At 36.4% G+C, this 26095-nt stretch overlaps 1 protein-coding gene across 1 annotated transcript in view; it reads right to left on the minus strand.

The window, feature by feature from the left end:
* BLNK (B cell linker) overlaps positions 1 to 26095 on the minus strand; it is a 95843-nt gene that overhangs the window by 15314 nt on the left and 54434 nt on the right. The window contains exons 4-11 of the mRNA XM_084290492.1: positions 13000 to 13065; positions 7012 to 7068; positions 5004 to 5053; positions 4187 to 4227; positions 3406 to 3562; positions 2023 to 2192; positions 1454 to 1535; positions 622 to 705 (exon numbers count right to left, since the gene is read on the minus strand). Coding sequence (XP_084146618.1) covers positions 622 to 705; positions 1454 to 1535; positions 2023 to 2192; positions 3406 to 3562; positions 4187 to 4227; positions 5004 to 5053; positions 7012 to 7068; positions 13000 to 13065 — 707 coding nt within the window. The remainder of the gene's footprint in view (positions 1 to 621; positions 706 to 1453; positions 1536 to 2022; positions 2193 to 3405; positions 3563 to 4186; positions 4228 to 5003; positions 5054 to 7011; positions 7069 to 12999; positions 13066 to 26095) is intronic.

Below are 26095 nucleotides of genomic sequence, written 5' to 3' on the forward strand. Positions count from 1 at the left end.
ACTTAAAGAGCTGTGTGACTGGTATGTAAAGGTTACGCTCCAAGCAAATAATGACATGATGAGTATGCAAAACAACTCAGAGCACAGCTAAGGAAGATTAAGCAAGTATATATGTACCTACAAAAGCAAATACGATTACTCTGATTTGCTTCTGCTTTTGTTTCTTTTGCCAAATAAATTGCTTTTTACAGAAATTAAACAGGAAAGCTTACCACAGGGCATGCAAAACATCAGCCTATACAGAATTTCTTTAATATAGAATCTTGATGTGATTTTAAAATATTGAATCTTGTTTCCTGTAGTGAAATGGGATTAATAGTATACTGAGTCCTATAATTGTTTTTGCTGTATTGATCCATTTACATTCTTCCACTAGAGCAGAAGACTAAAAATAAATCAGTTTGGGGCAAATTACTTGTTCTAGTTTTATTCATCCTTAAAACAGATTTACTATTCAAGCTAAGCAAAACAAATGCTACAACACAGATAAACCTAAGGGGGAACATATTTTTATTTTACTGAAGTACGCCATATAGTTTATGTTGTGAATACATAAAGCAGAATTTAATATTGCTCAGTCTTAGGTTATTTTATTTCAACACTGATGCAAACTCCATTTACCTTGCATGTCAGAAGTAACAGAAGGCTTTGCAGAAGCAGGGAGGACTGGTTTTGTGGTTGGTTTCATAAATCTGTTCACAGGAGCTAAAAACATATTTTATATATAAATACTTGTGTGTATACATGTTTTTATATGTGTAAATATATACACACATATATACATTTTAAAAATAACAATGTAACATTTACATTAAGAATAAATACTAAGAAAATGCAAGTGATAGTTTTTTTGCCAGATAACCTTGAACAGATTAACTGAAGCAGCCTGAAGTTCTCATTTTAAAAGGGAAACAACATTCAGCATTCCTGCCTTGATGGATAGGTTTGATACCGTCAGTAATGTCACAGAGCAGAATTAAATACTCCTCTCTGTTTACTTTTCACCATTGGACTGTAATACTTTCACTCTTCAGCTAAATATACTTCAAACACAGAGGTAAAAAAAAATGAATCAAAGTCTCTCTTTATTTACTGCAAATCTAAAAAGGCTTGTTCTTTTCCCGAGGCACTTCAACAAACAGAAAATTTTAATGGCGTGGCTCCCTTGGATGAGGAGGGAGATCACATACCATGAAAAACTTCTTGGTTGTACCAAGGAAGGACTTTGAAATAGCTGAGTGAGAGAGGCAGGAATTATAAGTGGTTCCCAATAAAAATAACTTGCCATGGCCTTGTCATGGACCAAAGGACCCAACTGCCTTTTTGCAAGCTCTTAACAGCTGCACCTCTACTCTTTCAACTCTAGAAACAGACATTAATTTGACCCATTTTTTTCCACTGTTGTTCCTAACAAAGTAATAAACAATTATTAGCTTAAATAACTAAAACTCACGTTTTGCAGCTACTGACACACTGCTTTCTGTGGGTTCAATATAGTTATCATCATCATTGTCCACAGGCACAATGTAATTATCCTGTAAGAAATGCAGGACAAAAGTTTACCAGTTAAACCTCCCTCAGATCAATGAGCTGTTTGGACTGAAGCCCTGGCAGCAACTCATAGTAGTTGCCATTTCACAGTGACTGCCATTTCAGACATTTATCATCATATACAGATGGGATTCTCAGAAAACCTTTTAACTAATAACTCCATTTCAGGACTGGTGGAAAAAAGCCTTGCCTTTGGTCCTGGGGTTAGTGCGTGAGGTTGCTCTCTCCCCATTGCCTTCAACTTGGAACAGAAACCATCCTGTGGTCTAAGGGGCTTCTTTGATACTTGATTTAAGGCAGATAACCACTGTGAATCAGTATGGTACTTGCAAATTACTGCTTGTGATATACAAAATATTTTGTACCATATAAACGAACAAAGAAACAAGTTAATGGCATTGCTGTCTACCATGTGATTGGTGTGGGGTCCATCATTTAAACTGTCAGAACATGTATATCTAGAAACGTTACCTCATCATCACTACACTCCTTGGGCTTCGGTGGTAATTTTGGTTTTGCAGCAGGAGATGGCAACAGCAGGGATGGCTTGGATGGTTTGTTTGGTCTGGACGAGGCTGGACTGGGTGTGCTTGGGAGAGGTTTGTTCATGGGAGGAAGCTGCTGATGACTGGTACGATTGTCTTTTAATGTGGAAGAAAACAACAGTTTTATTCAAAATTACTCATTAGCCTCTGGACAGTTTTGTACCACCTATGAAAACATCTTCATTGTGGCTGCAATTTAGGTGAAAAGGCAGCCTGAGTGGCTGCAAAGCCTGATGAGAACTGTGTGCAAAGTGGTCCTATTTCATCACCCTGGGTAGCAGCAACCCAGTCGTCTATGTCAGGATGCAGAGGGAGCCTAGATGCTGACTGTTCTAGGAACAGTCATCTAACTCTTAGATCTAACTCTAACTCTTAGGGAAAAGGTGGTGGCCATGTGGTATGGTCCATTAGATAGTACTTCTTGTGCCAGTGTGATCTTGGTGACCTTGGCGCAACAGGACAAAAAAACTGTTAGCGCACAAAGGATGGGACTGAAACACAAATTATGCCAAGTCCTGTGAGGTGACATTCTAAGGGGTCAGCAGCATTCATAAGCTTCTGGGAGTACATAGGTGGTGTTACAGCACTGTTGGTGACTTTTCTATTGCCAACGACAGTCTCGTATCATCCAAAAATTGAAAGCAGGCATCATGCTGATATTTCTTTTCCCAATTTTTTCCCAGTTGCCCAAATCTTCGCCTAACTGAAGATCACTTTCATTCACTTCAGTGCAATGCACCCATGGTTGAAAATAATCCAAACAGGAAGAAAGAAGGCTCTTATGATAGACTGATATAAGTATGATCTTGCTTATGATAAGTATACTGTTTTTCAGAATATTTATCCTCAATAATAATCTCGAAGGACAATATGGAAGGAATATTTGGGCTGCCTTGACTTCTTTTTTTATTGCTTTTGGGATGATATGAGCTACAAATAGGGTTAAGGGACTCCAGTTTAGTCTGATTTGCTTAATCTTCAATATGAACTCCCACATTAAAATACGCAGATGAACCTGGAGCTAAGTTAGTGATATACCCCATACCTCTGCTTGAATTTTGTAGTTATTAGGTGCCTATCAAGTCTCTGGAACACATTCTATTAAAACTCCAAGCTCTGCTAGTAGCAAGAGTAGCCCGTTTCATGCAGTAATAACAAATCATATCCCCTGAAAGCTGAAGACCTGACTGTCCAAATTAAAAGCAAGCTCTTGAGGAAAGGATAGGCTGGTCCATTTGAGGCCACTTCTTTGTTGGTACTGATAAATAAGCAGTTATCAAGCTGATGTAGACAACGCTTCCATAACTACCTGCGTATTCACCCCTGGAAATAGGGAATGCAGAGGGAATTTTCTTTTTCTCCTGCTCACTTGGAGGCGGCTCATAGCTGTCATCAGGATTCTCTTCACTGGGGACCACATACATCTCTGAGTCAGAGTGGTCATCTGGATTTTCATAATCACTGTCCTAGAAAAGGAGAACTTCCCATTTCTCATTTCATAACATACTTATGACTTCATAGCAGTGTATGACACAAATATCCTCACAGGAATACAATTAACTATATTATGAGAATGCACCCTTGAAAGCACATTACCCTCTCCAAACAAACAGGCACTCCTGCCTGCCCCCTCTCCAGCAAGAAGGGAACAGGTCACCTCAGGGTGACAGCTGTATGGTCTGGCAATTACTTTATGTGGCAGATGATGATAACTTGCTTCATTCAAACATACTCTATGATTTTAATCAATTTTTTTTCCATTTTTAGAAAGAACTGGCTTTTTCTTCCTCCTCAAAAACAATACCTTCTATTTTGAAATTATTGTTCAGTTTGAGAAGTCCTTCAAATTGATACCATTCATTTATCTATTCATGGCTATCACAGACAGTATTTTTCATATGTACCTAATTTGAATATGAAAAATTAAGGTACCTAAGAATGAGTATAAATAACGCTGGTGTAACAAACAAGATATTTCAGTAGCATTAAGTTCAACCAGAAGTAGGTGATTCAAAAATAAACATTTATTATTGCTTGTGTTGAACTTGTTGCTATAGTAACCTTCCACTACCCGAAAGAGATGTACTTACAAAGTCATCTGACCATTGTTCCTCTTCATTGTCTGCATGTTCTAAACCAAGGAGTAGAGTTACTTAAGGAGATGTAATACGGAACATAAATGTTTGTCTTAAGCATAGGTTAAAAGAAACAAAACAACAACCACCAAACATCTATCATATTTAAATAAAAAAAATAGTATTGAAATTTTCTTAAACACTTGAGAGAAACATCTGTTTTTGCCTGAATAGAAAAAGTTAAATGCCTGCTTGTCTGTTTTTGATAAATTGTCTCAGAGCTGTTGGGAAAGCATTAGAATATGGTCAACCGCACATAGTCCGAAGAGCAGAGTGTGTATCCTGCTAGCACATCTCATTTTTAAATAGGATTACTTTCTTCATAACAATTAATAACAATTTCTTCTTAACATTTCTGACCTCTGGGCCTTGCAGTTTCTTGCTTCTTGGTTAAAGTTGCAAGACAGATTGTTATTTGAGTGGTTACATTAAACATGGAACATATATCTGATAACATCCAAACATTGTCCTTTTCTGCTTGTTTTCATATCATTGTTTCCATGAAAATATAACTTAACATACAAAAATGGGCACAAACTGATTGCTGTATAAACAAATATAGTTCTACCTGTCCTTTAAGATAATTCACGATGTCAATATTATCATGTTAAAAGTATCAAGAAATTCTGACTTCTGAGGCGATCCACTTGTTCAGGTCTTGTTCTCTTGTTAGAGACAAATTAAGAGGAAATATATAGCTGAAATGATGTTAGGCATGTAGGTATCAACTATACAGACATGCAATTTAAATTTTCCATTAATCCAGCCTTACCTGAAGCATAATCCCGTCGTGGTAGACTTGGTGGAGGTTTTTTTTTTAGCCTGTAAATGATAATTAAATTTATGATCTAAGAAACATTAGATCTAATGTTTCTTGATAGAAAGAAACATTAGCCAGGCACATATAAAAGCTGGTAACAAAAGACACCTGCAGCTGAAGAAATATAGATTATCATCACAGATGCTTAGCAAATAGCTACAGGAGAATGCTTTGAAAAGCTAGGAACAGATAAGAAATTAGTTTCTAATCTGAGATTTCTTTTTGGCAAAGAACATTTATTTTCAACAGTTTCCTTGCCTGCCCGCCCCCCCCCCCCCCCCCCCCCCGTTTATTTCCAGGCAGAAACAGATAACATAAGTGCCAGAGATAAATGCACATCTATCTCAAGATGAAAGTCTGTTTAAGCTCACAGAGTTTACTAAGACTATGGCGTAAGAAACCGGTGCATTACTCTCCACTAATATTTTATAAATATCATTTTCTATGAATTTATTTTCTGAGCAGTGTTGAAATATATACCAGGTCTCTCAGGGCCAAATTCTGTTTCCACTTGCTATTATATTATGGCATTGTGCCTCTTTTTTGGTAAACGGTATTATAATGGTATTTGCAACACCAAATGAATCAGAAGATAATTTGTAGAAATCCCAAGAGGATCTTTGTTGCTATACATACAAATATATATGTATGTTCCTGTTTGTTAAATTGCACGTGCCCAGAGAAGAACGTGAATTATGTGGTCAGTTGGTATATCAATTGTTTCCTTAATGTTCTAACATTACCCTGTAAAAAAGAAAAAAATCTTGTTCACAGTCTAAACAAATTATGCATGTGTGATATTACAGGCCAGATTGATGCATCTGAAGCAAACTAAACTCTGATTTTCATAGCAACAAAAAGCACTGATACAATTTACATTGAAAAGTGTTCAAAAGACACTTTGAAGAATCCAACTAACAGCTTCCCTGTAGCACTGATGAGACCTCACCAGAGACCTGAATCTTTTCCCACTGAATTGATGGCTTCACTTATTCACTTCAATCAGGTCCTAACAAGGAATTTCTTGATGTTATTCATTGGCAAAAATAAGCAAGTTACTTACAAAAAAAATGTTCACAAAGAATATAAAATGTTTTCTTGTGATCTCTGAGCAATAGTGATATCTACAGATTTTGCTTTACAATTTGACACTCAATATTTAGGTCTGAAACATGCTGCTTGCTGTCTTTGTTCAGATAACAATGTGACTCGGGACGGTGGCACACTGGCACTACCACATCAGCCTGCAAACTTTCCCATCTGTTTTGAGAAATGGTTTGGCTAGTGTTGAATTCATGGAATTCAGTTGCTCAGATAGTCACAAAAAAATGCACATGCATGAATCAATGAGCAAGCAGTGCAGGCATTGCTAAAGCTCAAAAAAAATTAAAAAAATCCCAGCACATCATTTCAAAACGTTATCCAATTTTGTTTGTTACCATCAATACTAATAAAAGATAGCTTCCTCTGTCTAGTCTTTAGCTTCTCGTAGCATGAATAAACTTAGTGTACAAACAGTAAATTACAAAGCATTCTCAACAGCCCCGCTGTTGTGTTCTTTCCAGGTTAGCACAGGCATGTTAGAAAGAAAAACCCAGGGCCACTGCCAGGCCAAATCTGAGTTCTTAGAGGAGGGTAGACTAAAATCTATTAACAAACTTTGTGATGTGTCTATCCTGAGTTGTTCAGAGATGACGGACACTTGGAAAATAATGGAACTAAGGGAATAGTAAGAGGCTCTCTGGGTCACAGTGTAAATAAAGGATGTGGCCTGAGCCACTTTATACATTTCCAGACTGCTAAGCAGAGAACTTCAAAACTTTGTCCCAGGTCCTGTAAATCCTGGCAGTGGCCCTGACAGAAAATGTAAATATGTTACAATGAAAGCATACAAAGCACAGAACAGAGCTCTGTGTCTAAGCAGCCTATCATGCCATTGTGCAGCTCTGAAATAGCATACCGATCCCAAGTATCTTTCCCAGTTTTGCAAATTAAGGCCACTTGTTCATTTTGGAACCTGAATATCAATAGAAGAAAAGAAATCATTTTTCTGTCAAAGTTGAAATCGTTCATGGCCACATCTGAATTTGTTAGGATCTCCTCAAATACATTATTTATTCTCAAATTCAAATCCACTTAAAAATAATTTGTACTGTACCAGAATGATTTACTGAGTGCCAGAACTGAAATCCAGACTCTTCTGAAGTCAATAGGAGCTTCATTTTGCAAGAGACAAAATTTTACCCACTGTGCAACCACAATGCAAGCTGAAAAGACACTTTCAATGCCAAGGAGTTGATACCTAGCTATTTCAGATACTGATATAATTCTACACAGATGCTTGCAGAGTGACTTGGTCCTGTTCCACTGAACCAAATGACAAAGGACTGAAACAATTGAATGCTGTCCAACTGAGCATAGATATTTAAATGGAAGACAGGATGATTTCCTAACCAGCTTTTAACAGAATTACGTAAAATCATAGTAAACGTAATTTTCAAGCAAAATATTTTAGTGGTACTCAGCTCTGCACTGCAGATGGTGGAACATCTCTGTGCTAGCTTTGATAGAACATAGTTAAATAATTCAAGTTTCCATTGAATTTCTCTAAAATTTTATAGAAAATAATTTTCTGGAGAATTTGAAGTATCTCTGAGAAATTTCAGTTCTAAAGGTCTCAATGAAATCCAAATACATTTTTGAGAGTATGTTAACAGATTTTAAAAAGCAATGTAACACATCTTACTACATATGTCATTAGCTTGAACAAATAACCAGGTAGCATTTGAGGCATTTTACGTAGTTAGGTCTGATGCTGCTCGCACAAGGACAGGTTGTACTGTACAAAAGTTCACAATTTTTAGAAGAGTAAATTATTTCATAAAAACAAAACGATATATTCTGAGATTTTGCCTTTGCAACATCCTGAGGTTAATCCAGCAAAGTATCTAGGCATGTACTTAACTTTACTCACGTAAGGAATGCTATAAGAATTGCAAGTATTAATCACATACTTCAAGTTAATATCACTTTTTTTTTTTTTTTTTTTTTTTTTTTGTCTTCCACAACTATGCAGAGAATTGTAAAATGAACAGCAGCAAAGGTCTGGGTTTCCTGCTCCAACAGCATTTGTTTTTACAGGCTACATCCAGAAAAGTAATCAAATATATGTAGTCATATATATGTAGCAGTTGCATTTTACTTAAAACAATAAATTATCCTTCAGATGCATTTCTTCACTAGCATTTCCACTTAGTCCCCCCAGCTTTTAAGAAGTGGCTAAAACCTCTTCATTTTCAAGAGTCCTTAACTTCTCCTGTTAGCCTCTGAACACAGCCTGTTACATTCTTAGGGAACATTTTTTTTCCAAATAGAATTTATAAAAATTATACTGACATCTTTGCTGAGACAAGCATTTATTGTTCAAGTTAGTTAGCGTACTAGATCATCTCACTTGTAATTAAATGATAAATTAATTGAACTTTGCCCAAAGCTTTTGCAGAATTCCAAACAGGTGCAATCCAGCTGACAGATACACTTTTCCTAAACTGTAGCCTCATGACCTAGTGGAATAGTTTGTTAGCTTTAAAGTATCTGGTGACTGTACAATGTAAAATTCATCTGAAACTTTTTTTTTCCCCTTTTAAAAGTGTTCTTACTATCCTTTTGCACATTTTCTTTATAAAGTGCTCTGGAGTAAAATGGCATATAGCTGTGCTGTAATCATCTTTATTTTGATGAATATTGTATTAACAAACATACTGACACTTAAAACTTCCTATTCAGCTACATGTTGAAATTGGTGTTACTTCAGAATAGTTATAATTATGTATTCCACTTTTCCCTGGTTTCTTTTTCTAACCTTGCTACAGCTCAGTTTTGTACTTTTATCTCACTGTTTAGTCCATAAAATACTATTTTTTCCCTCTGCCAAGGGTTTGATCATGGATATTTTCTAGTTGCAGCAATGCGGGTTGAAGAGACATTTAGTGACAAAATAACTTCTGCCTGAAGTTATTGTCCCCAGCATGCCTGCCACAGAGGATTGTGTGAATGCTTCCTAATCCATTCCATCAAATTGAACTGCAGCAGTAATGCTCTACCGTTTAAAACACCCAAGCCAGCAACGTGACATGAACATGTCAAGCCAGTGGATTGGTGTAGGAATAGGTCACTGCTATTTTGGAAGTGATGGATCCCTCCTAAGCTGGCACACCTATGGCTGGAAGGAGTTGTCTGGTCAAATTATAAGTGGTATAAGAAAACAGACCAGAAAAATCTGAAGTAACCCAACCAAGAATTTGGGTAAAGCAGATGAGGTGTACCTTCATACCATTCTTCAGGTCATCTAGCAAATGTGATTTCAAGAAATGGACATACCTGGATTGTGCTCAGTTAGTTGAGTAACTGTAGGTGCATGATTTTAGCCATTTCTGATGGCTTTCCAAAGGAAGTTTTGATAGGTTGTGATACTGCAAGAGGGTGAGTGACCTGAACTTCTAGCTTCTTATTCAGTACTGTAGATTATCACATACAAAAACTTTATGGTGAAATCCTGAATTTGCTGTGTACGAATTGAGTTTTAGCATTGACTTTAACAGTACTAGGATTCTTCTGAACAAGCCTTGATGCTAGGAGCTTATGATTTCCAGATGAGTGCTGTCTTCACAGTGGGTTTCAAATAGGCAGCCATCCGTCACAGTGAAATCTATCATGTCTTTCTTACTTTCCTGGTTTGTGTTACCAAAGATAGAAATACAAAAAAATGCCTGGCGCACTCTCACTATTTATTCAACTTTGGCTATCCCTATTGATTCTTCTGCACCTGACTACAATCATGATTGTATTCATTGACATCATGATCTGCACAGCAACTGGGACTGCAGTACTGGGAACAGTTTTGCATATTATTAAAGACAAGCAGATGAACGATAGCCTGTGGGCAATATCTTTACTTCTACTGTCATAAAATTTTGAGTCAGACTGCAGAATACACAACAGGAACTTTTAAGCAACAAAGAAACTATCTGTAGTTTTCTTTTACCACCACTTCTCAGATAGCTTTCCACAAAACTTTAAGACACAAGATGGTAGACATAGCCCTCCTCACCCTCACCCTGAAGATGAACTAATTTGGAGAATAAGACATTTGATGTAGGAACTTTTCTCCATAATCAAGAACCAATCCAGATTTTAGAAGCGTCTTAAACAGTGATAAGTCAAATGTCTTCCAAGAGTCCTTGAACGTTCTTCCAATTTCCATCACAGAGGCTTACAGTAAACATGTTGCATATGACAGCTTTGGGCTTGGGATAAGCAAGTACATTACTCGGTTGCTATACATTTTTTTTCCAATTATAAGAAGTTTGAAATTGAGCCAAAAAATGATTTATGTTTTTGTATAAGTTGCAAATCTGTGCTACATAAAGCCATTTTTAATATTTTTTCCCTGTTCTAGTTATTTTTATGTCTTTGACATGTAATAAAATAATCATATAACTGAACTGGAAGAAGTGATAACTGGATAACCACTTTTTTAAAAAAAAAAAAAAAAAAGAAAAAAGAAAAAAACATATGCTAAAACCTAATCAAAAGCCCCCAAAGGGCCCATTCAGAGGAATACAGCCAGTTCTAATTCTGCCAAGCTTGGTATGTGTCGTATATATCCTTATCAGTGTTGCCAACTCATGGTTTTATTGCAAGTCTCATTATATGCTGGGTTAAAGACTTGAGTTCTTAAGTCATGTGCAAATGTGAGAATTACTGTTTAAAAAAAATCACAACTACAGATGAGATTAATAACTCAGCTGCACCACAGAGGTCTCCAAAAGATTATTATATGTATTTTTTTACATCTCATTTTCAATGAGAATACATTTGTATTCTCATAGCTGGAGGAGGTGGAATGTGAGCTTTGTGCTAGTCATACATTAAGAGACTTTTTATAAGCCTGCTCTTGTTGTGGATTTTTTTTTTTTTTTTTTTTTTTAATCTTGAGAGAATCAAAGTATTGCAACATTATAGCACCTATCTTATATCTGACATTTAACAATGGCACCTCTGACCTTCCAGCTTCAGCTGCATTTAGTTCTTGTTATTTTTCCCTTATCTGTCCTTCCCCTCTTACTCTCTGGGAAGGACACACAGAGAAATACTGATGAACAGCAAAATTCATGTCTGGGCAACTATGGAACACTTTTTTTGGCCTTAGATTACAAACTTAAGATATTTTTTGTTGTTTCTGCCATCTGCTTTTCTCTGGGACATTTGCACTGGACCCACTGCAACATTATTAACTACACTTAGCTTTCTACTTCACAGTAGTAATTTATCTCATTATAAATCAACAACACCCCCATCCCGCCCCCAAACCAAACCAACCAACCAAAACCAAGACCACCAAAAGCCTTCGCAGCCTCTAAGCAATTCCTGTGAGCTGGTTCTGGCTGAAACAACCAAGTTTTTGGCAGACAGATCTCTAAACACAGTGATCTTTTTACATACGCACTGTGTTGACAAGAAAAGCATGCTTAGGTAAAATTGAAGATTCAAGTAGTTGAAAGATGGTCATTTTAAAGGAAAATGTGCTTTCGTGCTCATGTGGAAGTAAGTATACAAACCATGTGACTGTGACTCACCGTGCATTGCAGAGTGATTGCTAGAGTGAAAGAAGATATGAGGGGTGGTAGGTGAATGATGGGCGACCAGTCTCAAGAATCTCTGATATATATGGTGATACAATCCCAGCCTGCTCAGGACTCGTGGAAAGAAGCAGAGCTGTGATAAAGAGGCCACAAAGGTGGGCTAAGGGTACTGCTGGGTAACTGAGAGGGAGAGGTGGTGGCTGTTGCTCCTGTAAGTGCCTCCCCACCTCCTCTGCCCAGATGAGGGGCTGCCCCACAGGCACTAAGAGCATCAGCCTGCCTGGCTTCCCAAAGCTCCAGTATAGCCAAACCAGGCAGAGCCCTTCTGCTTCTCCCACCAGCCTATTGACTGCTTCACAGATACCTAGAAGTAGCTCTTGTTAAAATCCTGTTTTTTCTTTTCCTTGAACTGAGCCATCACGGTCACTCTAAGAACAGTTTTTAGAAGAATTTATAAGTGCCTTTTATGGGCGAGAGCTGTATTTCTAGAATTTAATATAGTCTTCATGGAAACACTGTAGATACTGTGTACTAATTAACTTCTAGAAGTACTCAGTACTTTTGTAGCCAGTGACCCACGTGAAGAAAGACATCTGAATGAGAAAATCACATCCAAATGGAAGTTCAATGCAAATGAGCTATTGCATTAAGAAGAAGTAGTGAGCTAAATAGTTAATTGGTTTGAATAGATGTTTGACTGGAAACTGAATATGGTATTCATCTGACAAGGATGCAGAATTACTGGAATTTCTTTCTATGTATAAAAACACATGAATATTTTATAATACTCCTATGCACGTGACATCAATATTTATGCTGGTTAGTGCTTCTTACTGGAATAAGGATGTTGTTAGGTAATGGTGGATTTTGTTTTATGTGACTGAAAAACAGGAGGATTTAACATTTTAATGGCAATTCTAAGTGTTATGTCTGACCATTTAGTTCAAGGTGGAGCTCAAATTAAAAGTTAATTGCAGCAGGTAGCCTAACTAGTGGCTAGATGAGAAAGGCACACACCCAAACAACAAGTTTTGCTCGATCCCAAGAATATACAACAAAACTGTGTTTCACCCAAATACTGATTTTCAGTGCTATGAAACAGCCTCCCTTTGGAGGCCAGTTCTGCAGCCACTTCACGAAACTCTTAATAATTCTGATGTCACAGTTTGGACTGAACTTCTTTACATACACTAAAGTACATCCTTCCAGAATAATATGGTCCCATGACTACTAGCATAATGTTGTAACACTTTAATCTGAATTTGCACAAAGAGAGAAAACTAGGAGTTGTATTGCAAACTTACTTTTTGAATTTGTTTATTATCCCACTTTCATTTTTCTTGATGTCGTGAACCATCTTTTGAAGCTTCCTGCAAGATATTAAACAAAATCAGCCTTAAAATTACCATGTGGTTGAACACCCATTTACATGAATTAAGAAAAACACAGGCAATATATACAGTTCTTTTCTTTCCAGTAATATTTTGCACATCAAAAACTGTTTCATGAATGTTTGATAAGTACTTCAGTTGCTAAAATAAATTCTGTAAAGTTTCCATCCCTTCTTAAGGGAGCTCTTTGGCATGATTTTTGTTATCCTTCTCCTTAAAACAATTCAGCGCAGTTTAAATGATCAATTTAAGAGCAACTGCATCATGAAAGAACATCAACTAACAGGTTAGAATATTTCAATGTTTGCATATTGTTCAGAACTGACATACTCTCTAATTTCTGATTTACACAAGTCATTTCTTACATGGGCAGTGTCCCATAGTGTTTGAAGTTATAACAGGAGAGGGGAAAACGATACATTGCTGGGCTTAGGCCATCTGAAAAAACATTACAGTATCTGTGACTGAGCTGTAAAAACTGATGATCTCAGGACTCCAGGAGTTACATGGACTGATATCTAGAATTAAAGATTGTTTTTAACTCATCAACTGCACTGACCTCATTAAAAAATTATTTGTAACCAAGGCAATTTAAATTAATATCTCATTCTTTTTTTTTTTTTTTTCAGCCAGCAGGTACAAGTTTATAATGTGAAAGCTTATAGTGAAACATGTTAGAGCTCTGATCTTCCTAGAAGCTCTTATAGAAAGCATACATATTTCTAGTTTCTTTACACAGTACATTCTTCCAGTTCACCTAAATTAAAGTATCTTTTCTTAGACCCAAGCTGAAGATTTTAATTCAATCAACAAAGAAGCAATGATTTTTTCAAAAAGGACTTTTTTATAAATTCTGCCTTGCACTCTTCATTATAAGTTGTCTATGCTATTCTATGTTTTAGTCTTTCCTACCTCATTTTTGATGCAAGATCAGGCTACCAACAGAATCTTGGAAGCTTTGCTTACAAAGACAAGTAAAAACATCAAAGCTTTCTTGCCCTTTTTTAAGGCTTTCTTTAAACTAGAAGCCTTAATATGCAAAAGCTTTGGTAACACGTAGAGCTTCGCTATCTTCCATCTTCATCATCGGCAGTTGGAGCTCTCTCTTAAAAATTAAAATAAATTTTTCAAAGGAAATTGGAATTAAATGTGAAGGTCACGGGTCATATCTGATACGTAAAGGGTATTGCTAGAGCCTCAATCTTTGCACAACTTTACTTAAAAAGCCATTCAACCTATTTTTTTTTTTTTTTTTAAGATTCTCAACTAATCAAAAAAAATCATGAGAATAACTGACAAGCAAATCACAAGCGTATCTTTTAACTTTTGCTCAAAGCTCATACTATTAATTTATATATATATAAAATTACTTATAGATGTGAGACATAGACGCCCAGAAAAATATTTAGAGCTTTCTTGCAATAATACACTATACCTGTGAGAAAAAGTCTGCATTATTATCTGAACTAACCAAATTAATTAAATATGCAAATCTGGGGGTGAAGATCTTAGAAGATCTTCTGGATTTGTGTGTCTTTCTCCCTCCCCTCCCCTCCCCCCCCCCAATAAATTCAGCTTCTGTTCATGTTTGAAATATCACAGATAGCCACCTTCTGCAGTTGACTTTCAGTTTTGTGCCTCAGCTGGGGCCTGGCAGAGCTTACAAATGAAAAGTAACAAAAAGCATGGAAAGAGAATAGAGAGAGGAGATTTAAATGTTTTAATTCTAGTTTGTGAAAAGTGGTTCTTTCTAAGTGTTTGTACCATTTTCAAAAAATGCTTGGCAGCCTTTAATTAAAAAAGCATATAAGAATCAGTTATTTTTCCTCCAGTATTTATTGTTTGTTAGAAATAGGGCCCAAACCAAAAATTTAAGTCTAAATTGAGATCTGAATGTTGCTTATTACTCATCTCTGACATTCATATATATCTTTACAATGGTAAAATTATGGCTATACTTTGAAAAAAAAGTTTCATTTTTCACGTGAATGATTTTATGTCGTACTGTCACCTTGGTTCTGAAAAAAATAAACCAACAAAAAAATAAAACCCACCCCAAAAGTTGTAACTACAAGTTCCCAGAACATTTTGTTTTTAATTTTATCATATTTAGATGGATTAGACTATCACTAGTGTCACATGTGCAGTGAATAAATTTTAAATAACATTTTAATACATATTCCTATTTTTAAGAAGAGGCATTTATATTGAAGACAGTTGCTGGTCCTGCTACTGGCACAATCAGATGGTTTTCTGCATGCAGGTGAAACCAGAACATTTCTAACTTCGCATAATCAAATTCCTGAAGCCATTTTATTTTGTAACTAAAAAGTGTGATAAATTAGGGAGTATCTAACACACATTCATGATTTTTTTTCCACTTAAAGTCACATACATGTAGCTCTCACATGAGTTGCTATAATACCTAGTTTGTTGCCACTGGACAACTTAACTTGCATCAAGCCTGTGAACGTAAGCAATGCACTAAAATAGTGGTGAGTGTAGAAAGTCATCTGACATGGATGATCTCCAGCTCAAGTGGAATCCCCTTTGACCAATGAAGTTGAACAAGCTGCAAAAACCAGTCTGGTCAGTTTGCGAACAAAGGCTGAGATTTCTTGAGATGAAAGCTGATATAATGCTACCATGTGAAAGTTTTACAGAGCCATCTGTCTGACTCGTGATTTTAGAGGGACAGTAGAAAATATGAAAGGCAAAGCAAAGTTATTGAAGAAGAGTCTTAGGGGTCACTGACCCAAGCCTGAAAGTCATTCCAGAGCAATAAGGAAAGTGAAGCACAGAAGGGCATTCATACACCTGTGTTGCCTCTATCTACATATCGACTTGGCCTCAAACACTTTGCCTGTGTCTCATATACTTTTCTTTACATAAGAAAATTTCTTCCGTAAAAAGTTCTTGCCACAGTACACCTCATTAGAACAACAGCCTTAAGAGTATCCAGGACATGGAGTCTACCTGATGTAGACAGTCCTTGCCTTAAGTACATAACTACAAATCTTCACAACACTTCTGAATCAGGATCTTGTTAACAACTAGTGATTATTCTCCAGTTGTTCTCTTGGGATGAACAGGTACTTCAACGTTTCATTCAAGGCCCTCAGCCAGCTAAGACTGTAAATTAAAATAAGCAGCAAATCTTGCATTGTAGTTAAAGATAATTAAGAGATTAAAGTTAAGAGCTGTTTCTTAACTACATGCACCAAGTCTTCATTCAACTTCAGTTGATTTTTTTTTTTTTTTTTTTAAATGTAAAATTGGACTTGCAGATAGAGGTGTAGCCTATGTCACTGTTGATCTTTGAAAAACAGTTTTCGGAAATAGATACCTATTTTGAGATCCAAGTCAATTATGACTGGGTGAGACCCTTTGATCAGGAACTCCTTGCACACACTAGCTTTTCAAAGTTCTGCAGTTATTGCTGATAGTAAGCATGCAGATGAGAAACTGGGAAGTCTTGGCTCTAAGTGCTTCTAAAAAGTTTTATGTTTCTAAGAAATATATTAGAAATTCTACCTGTCAGAGGGAATAACAAATAAGACTGTTCAATGAGTCCTTCAACCCTAACTTCTCTCCACTTAAAGTTGTATTTTACAATTTCACAGTGGAGGGCAGCCAAACAGTTCAGTATATAGATCAGGCCTGTTAGAGGTGCTAACTCCCTCCTGACTGAATCATTGTCCTGACTGACTATTGTAGCTACTGGATAGAGCCTCTCAAATTTTAGTTTTTCTCCTTTCAACAGCTCTGTGCTCACTTGGGTTGTTAGGATACTGAAGGCAGATTTATTATTTTTTTTAATCTTCATTGTTGGAGCCCAACAAGGAGCATTAGTAGTTGGTAGAAAGGTGTCAAGTGAAACAGGTATTTATGAAGTAGTTAGCAGACAACAATTATTTACTTGTACCAGAAATAGATTTTTCTACTGGCTGAAAAAAAAAAGTATACACAAAATTGTATGGAAATAAATCTGGCCTATTCTCTTGTTCTGGTTTGAGCCTTGTGAATATAGCTGAAGTGTTACGTCAGGGGTGAAGCTGCTCTGGCCTGGGCCTATCTGTGATGTCTTTGTGCTCTCCTATGGGTAGAAACTCCATGGCTTTATGGGTTCAGAGAAGTCCACCAACATCGTACTTTATACTTGCTCTACTCTTTTGATATAGGCAAATTCCCATATTCTAGAAAGGTAGTCACCGATCAGCGCAATATTTAAATGAAAGATTGAAGATTAAACTCAGGTTTCTTGATTCTGAATTCCCTACTTAGTAAAACACAAAGTGCTAAATGCAGTTTTTTCCCACCTCACTAAAGTAATGCAAGCACTGAAAAAAAGATTTTAGTAGACATCAGTCCATCTTGGAGATAAGATATGGAAAGAATGAGTCCAGTATAATAAAAAGTATGTCTGGGAGTATGTCCTTAAAAGGACATTTTCCTTTTAAGTCTTGGAATAAACCTTTCTAGAAGATGACACTTTTAGTCCTCTCTTGCCTATTTTTCTTATCTTATCAAATTTGACCTCTAGCAATTCAGGATTATCTGACGTTGTGAAAAAGGAGTCACTAGTTGTGATACATATGTAAAGAAAGCCAGAAAGGCTTACCACTGCAAATACAATACATCCAGAAAGAAGGATTTGCTGTGTCACAAAACACCTACCTGTGTTCAAGGACTGCCTTGAGCTCAGAGCTGCCTTGAGATAAAATAAAATGAAACAAAACCATCCTCTCTTTGATCCGATCACAGCTCAGCACATGAGGAATGTATGCGAAGTGAAGGGCAATGGATAGGCCTGGCTTATGACACATCTATGTACTTGGAAATCAGATGGAAGCTTTTGACGCTCTTGCATATAAGTTATCCCACAAAAGCTTTCCAAGCTTAAAATAATAGAAGACAGTATAAATAACCCAAAGAACAATGAGATGTGAGATGTGATATAGAGCCCATCGACATGAGAAAGAGGAATTTGTCTTGATTTCAGACAGATCCACATTATCAGTAACTCTCCCACCAGTTTGATGAATTTGAGAGATTTTAACTACTAGCATTTTAAACATCTTCACGTTTCTGCACATATACATGTACATACTTTATTTAGAAAGACCATGAAGATCATCTACACCTCCAGAAATCTCTTTAGTGAGCCCTTTGCTTGTGCACAGAGCTTTTGTAACCCTAACCAAGATGTGTGCCACCCTACAGTATCCGGGAGACATTTAAGCAGGCTCAAGTCTGCCTTTTGTTTTCCCATTCATTTCAACGATGTGTGCTCAGGAAAAGATAAAGACACTGGGATTTTGTCAGACTTCTCCCAGAGAGACCTGAGGGGAGAGGGTAGGCGGTTCAGAGCATTAATGATCTCCCCATGCTCCTGGGAACCGAGAGTAAGCTTCATCTTTGTGTGCAGTGAATCCGGTACTTTGAACCTCCAGCATGCACACACCGTCAGTAATTTGTACACTTTGCTTTGTTTTGTGGTGAGGGAAGGCACATAGCAAAGGACACTGCTCTGCTGTATGAAAACACCACAGAGCCTCCTGGGTAGGAAGACAGGGCACTGCTGCTTTAGTGCATCTGGCTGTAAGCACAGACATGTGCACTTGAAATTGGGAGTGGTGCTGATGATGATTCTGGAAACAGGGCTGACTGCAGTGTCAGTAGGGAGTGGCAGCTAAACAAAAACCAGTTTTAAATGGTTCACAGGAAGTCTTCTATATTATGAGCATACTTCTGTTTATCTGGAGGACTAGAATTATACCTTCTTAAATTCTTGGCACTTCCAAGGCTGTCTGAATTATCAAGTTGTGCCTCTTGAGAAATCCCTATCTGCACTCTGGGAAAAGTTCCTTTACTTGAAAAGGGGCAGAATTTTGAACAGAATGTATTCAGACAGAAGATCTGTAGGGGAAGCTTTAGGCACTATCAATACATTCAATATTAATTGACCTGCATATTCTTTCTCTTCCTAAACTCAGATTTTTAATGGATAAAGTTGAACTGGCTTCAAAATAATTATATATATATAATTTATATATATATATATATATATATATTATATATATAAAAGATATAATTAATAATATATATTAATACAATATTAATATATATTAATAATATTAATATATTAATAACATATTAATAATAATAATATATAATATAATAATATATATTAATATATATTAATGTATATTAATAATATTATATATATATATAAATCAGTCAGGTTGCACTCTGGGTTAAGTTCTTACACCATTTTTACAACATGTCAGTTTCTCACTGACAATGCACTCTGTAGTTCTGTGTCTAGAAAGCCTCTTTTTTGAAGATAAACTACCTCCAGTTACTTCAACCAAGAAAGATTCATTTTGGATGTACCCCTCATCTTTGCTGTGAGAAAAGCTGCGTAACAGATCAAGTAAAGCAAAAAAAAAAATTTCTTCTTTTCCAGGCAAATTCAAATGCTTAGCATTAGAAATGTGGAAGAATGGGATTTAGTAGGTACAAGCTTAAAGAAAACAACAACAAAAATTCCCAACAAAACCCCTTGCTTTAACATTTTAAGCTTTGGCTAAGAAGTTTTACAGAAAGGATCCACAAAAAATAAAATAGAAAGCTTAGAAGAATATAATGGAATTTGGAGAACAAAAGCTAAGTTATTACAAGATGAAAACCAAAAAAAATAAAGAACAACAAAAAAAAGGAAAAAAAATACTATACCTACCCTTGTTATTTAAAAAAAAAAAAAGAAAGTGGGAAACTTGAGAACAGCACACCCAGCCCCAACCTTTACTGTTCCCCACAGCTCAGTTATTCCACCATGGTCTGCCCAGCTGCTCTTTATTTTGTGTTTCCACTAGCTTTTAGTTTTATAAACAGGCATGCAGGTGACAAAATTAAGAAAGAAAGTTATTGTTTCTGAACAAAAGGGGAAGACTCCTGCTTGCTGGGGGGAAAACTTGCTCACCTAGAAGCGCATTTGCGGAAGTACCACTTGAGATTTTGACAGCTTGAAGCTCTTATCTTGCACGATATATTCTCAAACTACATACAGTAGTAGGCTTCCAGCAACGTCTGATTGCTGGCATGGTCTTTGTGAAAGCTCACTGAGATCTGTAATCTGAGTGAGAGTTTTGTAAGATGTAGTTTCATATTACTTGCTAGTTTTGTTCATCTAAACCAACCCAATTAATTGCATAAAACAATTCTCCCCTTTCACCTCCCTTCTGGTAGCTCAGTCAAAAGCAAAACAAGAATCCCAAGTACAAAAAGCATCTATTTCAGCTCTTTAGGCCTCCTTCAGGTACTTCAGATGTCCACATGCACACACCACAATGCTACCTGGAACAGCGGGAGAGCAATTTCCTTGCAAGGAAATGCAGACTGGCATCAGCTGGCTGGGTAGCAGCTGGTGTTTTCCATGGCTGGTGTGTGTATACAACGTATACAGACATAGCTGAATTCTTGAGGTGCAGTCAGATAAACTGCTTCAGTTGCTGCTGGTCTGGGATAGGGTGCTGTTGCCACATATGCACTCTGGGAGCTTGTCATTACCCAACCCCTGCAATGCCTCTCATGGTGGGAGAAGAGGCATTTTGGAGCTGGAGGTGGTAACCTTAGACACCAAGACATCAACTCTAGGCAAAGAGTCTTTGATCTTTATCTGTAAAGTTATCTCAAAGCTCTGAAGAAAGGTTGAAAGAGGCATGTTCATGAAGAGAAGTCAATTATAGACACCTATCTGAGAGGATGCATGAACAACGAATAGTCTTCTGCTGTGTTCATGAGAGGCACATTAGGAAATGACTATAAATATTTTAGTTTTGTCAAGATATATATATATATATTTTAAGTTTGAAGAATGAGCAGAATAGGATGTTATTCAATCATGCACTATTTTGTCTAAAAGCAAAAAACATAATTACAGCAGGTGTGTGTTTACATGGTACACACAGAGGCACAGAAAAGCTTAATATTGATTATACTTTTCTTCTTCACATGCCCTCTAGGTAATCTTCTCAAAGAGTCTGTCAAACTCACTTTTACTAGCTACCAACACAGATGGAGTAAGTGAAAATACATAACATGTAAAGGCATAAACATCTCTGACACAAATTAGTCCTAACATGAAATTAAATAGTATAATTAGTTTCAGGTGACTAGGAATTCTGCACCATGAAAGAATCTTATAGTCACTTAGCAAGGAATCCTGATTCTTGACCTCTATAGGCATATGCAGATTTTTCCACAGGGCTAAGACAACAGAAGCCTTACCAATGGGACTGACTTTGGTACAACTGCTCCCTCCTTTTAGGTCAAGGCTGAGCCTTGTTCTGACTATGTGTGGACAGTGTATTAATACTGAAGGGTTTGTGTGTTTAAATTGTACAGTATTTGTTGCAATTTTTTTATTTTTTTATTTTTTTATTTTTTTTTTTAACACCCCTTTTTACTTTAGCAGAGAAGAGTTCTGGCTCTTGTTATTTCTACTACTTGTGTGGACTTCCCAGATGTTTATGCATATCAGAAAGCAGTGATGGCCAGGCACTTTGGACTGCTGCCTTTTAAATTACAGATATTTAATAAAAAACTGAAGGCATTTCAGTTTTTTTCTTCCATCTTATCCTGTTTGCTCTCCCCTTTATCCCAACTGGATAATGGCGATACTATAAACAGGACAGAGAATAATCAGCTATTACAATATGCTAAGTGAATATTGCACATCACTTCCTGACACAAAATGTTGAGAGATTTTCTGTTCTGTAACTGACCTGCTCTGTGTCTTTTTGGTTAACTGATCTCTTTTATGCACCAGTTGTCTGGATACAACCTGATGCATTTAAAACAAACAAACAAAACAGAAGCTATATTCAACAAGGCTTCCTTCCTTTGCTCTTCTGAAAGGCTTGCAAGCAGCAGATGGGATCTAAAGGCATTAGCTTACTCTAACATACTGGTCCAGTTAAAATAAAAGAATCTCTGTCTCTTCATGAAGGACTTGTTCCCTATAGCTTGACAGGTAAGAGAGAACAAGGACAGAAATTGTAGGAGTAATATGTTTTTTATATTTTACCAAACAGAGGAAGTACAAAGTCATTGCAGGGAAGTGAATAAAGACAGGACATGGTAAGGGCGCTGAAAATTACCATCTGTCAGCAGTAACATTACCTTTAGTCATGATTTTACATATGCTTTAGAAAGGTTGGATAACATTTCTGTCATTCCTGCAGTCATGTAGATTGAAAATGTGATTTGGTCACATGAAGGAAAGCAAATGAAAAAGAAAAAAAAAAGAGTTAATTGAACATGGAAACACAGAGGCCAAATTTTGATTTGGTTTTGAAACAGAGAAAATTCCTTTGTTCTCACTCCTCTTCCACAAATTTCAAATCTCCCATTTTAGTTCTGGTCACCTATTGAAGAACGTCAAAAAAATCTCTTTCAAGTTATGTAATGGGCATGACTAAGATTTAACCAAATATTTAAGCATATGTCTAAATTCAACCACCTTAACGTTAGGTACGTACTTAAATTTTGTGTTGAGGTCTTACTAACGTGTGCACAACAGCACTGACATGAGATCGATAAATTTACTTCATGATCTGAGTGTAGTCTTCATCAGTGTCTTTGTGCCATTTAAGATTGCTACTAAAATAAACTTTCTAATTTAGTGATTTCAATCCAGAAAGTTCAGAGACTGAAAGAATAAAACATGTTGTTTTTCCAAGGTGCTCAAGAGTTTGAAGGCAAGGTGCTTTGTGTGCACTGGAGAGAGAAAAGGGAGGTTTTTCTAAACAGCCTTTTAATTCTTCTCCTTAAACCAAAAGTGCATTTATATACATAATGGACTGCATTTGTTCTACCAAATAGTGCTCTGACAACCAAATAAAACAGAGCAGAGCTTCTAGATATGGCATTAAATATTAAACACTCCCATTAGCCTACTCCTAGAGACAAAAATAAGCCCAGGTATTTTAATGCTCCCTTATATTCACAAGTGACTAAGATTGGTTCCAACAAAATAGCTTTTATGTAAATATACACTAGATATGCTGAGTAGATATAAGAAATTAAAATTCACTACTTTTAGAATCTTCTGTGAAAGCTTTGTTGCTTTTTATAGAGATTTCCAGCCACAGAAGCATTGTATCCCCAGATGGGCACAGATAGGTGACACACATAGGGACCAAAGAGAGAAGTTGTGGATGCCGCATCATCAGTTCATGGATCTATCCATTCTGTTTATTTTGAAGTTATCCATTTTTATTACAAGTTTGGAGAGGTATTCCAGTCCCTACAGTTATATGGCCACTTTAGTGGAGCCTACATAGGCTGCCATTTGAAATAGGAATTCTGCTCTTCTCTGCCCTCCTCGTTTTGACCTCAGTGTTTACCCAGGTATGATGAATTAGGGAACTTAAACTGAGAAACTAACTTGTTTTTAATTTTGCCAAGTTTGGTATCAGCAAGATCGGATTTGGATCATCATATGGCCATGGGAACCCTAGGGCCTGTGTGAAGGTGGAGATGAGGTGCAGGGCAAGCAGGAGAATTGGGAGGGTGGAAGAAAGGGACTTTCTTTTGGCAGCAGCTCAAACAGGCTGAATTAAATTGGCCACGTAACTGCACTTGCAGTAGCACTTAGCTGCTTCTGCACTTCTTGCACAGTTGCTGGTGTCTGTATTTTAAGACATGAAGGAATCATTTAGCCTTATAGTCCTGGCCACTTGTATGCATGGGCACTTTGCCCAGTTACCCCTGCACTAAGCTTCATAAATGTTCACTTTTTCATATTATTGACTGAGGATGCATTATTTTAATGCTTTCCAAAGTACTTATTATGTAGCATATTATATCTGTCGAGATCATAAGCCTGTAGCATTGCACGCATGGCTTCACTTATATCAGGGAAATCTACTTGTCCAAAATATATGCACTAACAGATGAAGAATAAAGATACTAACAGAATTTTGAGGCTTCTTTTACCCCTCAGTCGTTTAGTTTATTTTGTGAAAACCATACTTATTCGCATCATACATATAGCCCTTTCACAGTCTACTGAAAATCTAAGATGGTTCCTAAAGACAAATGAGAAAATCCTATCACTCTCAGCCACATTATCTATCAGTTTTCCAGTTCTCATTGGCTGAGATAAAGAACCAATAATACTTGCTTTCTGAAGCAGATGTTGCTTATCTATCATATTGTAATGTACTTTACTATGCTTAGATATAAAGGAAGCTAGAGAAAACTAAAATCAGTCTACTAATGCAGTGATCATTTTAACCACATAAAGTGTATACGAGAAAACTATCTAATGATGAGGGACTTATAAGTCATCTGCAGATAGCTCAAGTCAAGTGCAGATAGCTAGACTAGATAGATAGACGGACTTTTAATTGATTTGTGCATTTTCCTATGAAAAAAGTAGTTTTGAGGCATTTCCATTAGATACATCAGAGTGGGTCACAAGTTTTCCTCATTGCAGCATGCACACAGTAATCTGCTACAGTTTAATCCCGAACTATAATGGTCGACCAAACTGAGAGGAAATATTTACATCTTTTAAATGTCAAAAATTTCAGCGCAGTTAACATAACATTGAGTGTTAGGGTAAAATGATCTGAACTCCACAAGGCATCATTTTTTTTTTTTTTTTCCAGTTTCTGTTCTGCAAATAATTGAAATCTTATATTTTTTCCTCTCTTTGTTCAAAATGCTGGAATTGCTTGCAGTGTTGAAGCTCCAGCTATCTCTCACCCTTTAAACAGAAAGCAAAAGCAATGGGATTCTTACAGTATTCAGTATTTTGAAATGTTTCAGTTATACCTTGTCTGACCTGTTACAAACCTAAATATGGTTAGTGGGGATTTTTGATTGGCTTAAATGGTTTTCCAAAACTAAATTCACCAAGCAGAACTAAGACTTGATTCCATTACTCTTCACTAACTTTTAAACTGTTGACTTTCAAGAGGTTTGCTTGACTACTGGACAGCACTGAAAAAGAGAATAAAATAGCAAGTAGGCCAAAGAGATATTTTCATAGGACCATAGAATAGTTCCAAGGGGGAAAAAGGAGCTACTAAAAATCATGCTCATTTTCAAATAAAGAGGTACTTATAGCAATTTCAATCAATGTGGGAACACCCTTTCCTCATCTTGTTAATGTTGTTTTCCATATGCCATATGGAAATAAGCCATACGTGTTGATTTTTTTTCCTAAAATTTTAATTATCGCATTTTTCTTTCAAAAGAAAACGATCTATCAAATTATAATGGACTGTGCAGTATGTAGGTTTCGAATGATTCTGTAACATGCAAAACTATTTTGTTCTTGGATCAGCATATCACTGGGTAACAGAAATGTCCTATAATTTAGTATCTAGCTCTCTACAGAGCTATACGGGGTGTAGTTTTAAAATAGAGGTGAAAAAGGATATACAAAGTTTGCTGAAACATTTTTATTTCTTCTATGGCCAAGGAAATTAATTTATTGGGTTTTGTTTGGTATTGGGCATATGCTTTTTCGACAAGAAAAAGACCACAAACAGTGAATCTTTAGATCAATCTACATTACTAAGTTTTGCTGAATAACTGACAGTCAAAGGCCTGAGATGGCATAACTTATTATTATTATTTTTTTTTTTATAGTTGTTCTGGCAAACGCTGCTATTGTGGACAATTATTTGGCAGGGCTACAATGTCACTAGAAGACCTAATTTTATTTGGAAGAATGTGCCTGTTTGGCAGTGCTGTCATAAGCTACACCAGTGACTGAACAATTTTACCTACATAGAAGGAAACTAAAGGTGATGTATATGCATAACTGATCTTGTGAACAGTTTTGGTGCAAACCTAGACTCTATTCTTATGTTGCTACCTACATTAAACAAGAGCTCTTCAGAATGGTTTCAATATTACACAGCATCATTTTGTCCATATTGCTCTATTTTCATATACAACATATGTGGATGACAATTACACTAACACA

This window comes from Netta rufina, assembly GCF_964035555.1.
Source record: "Netta rufina genome assembly, chromosome: 7".
NCBI classification, from domain to species: domain Eukaryota; kingdom Metazoa; phylum Chordata; class Aves; order Anseriformes; family Anatidae; genus Netta; species Netta rufina.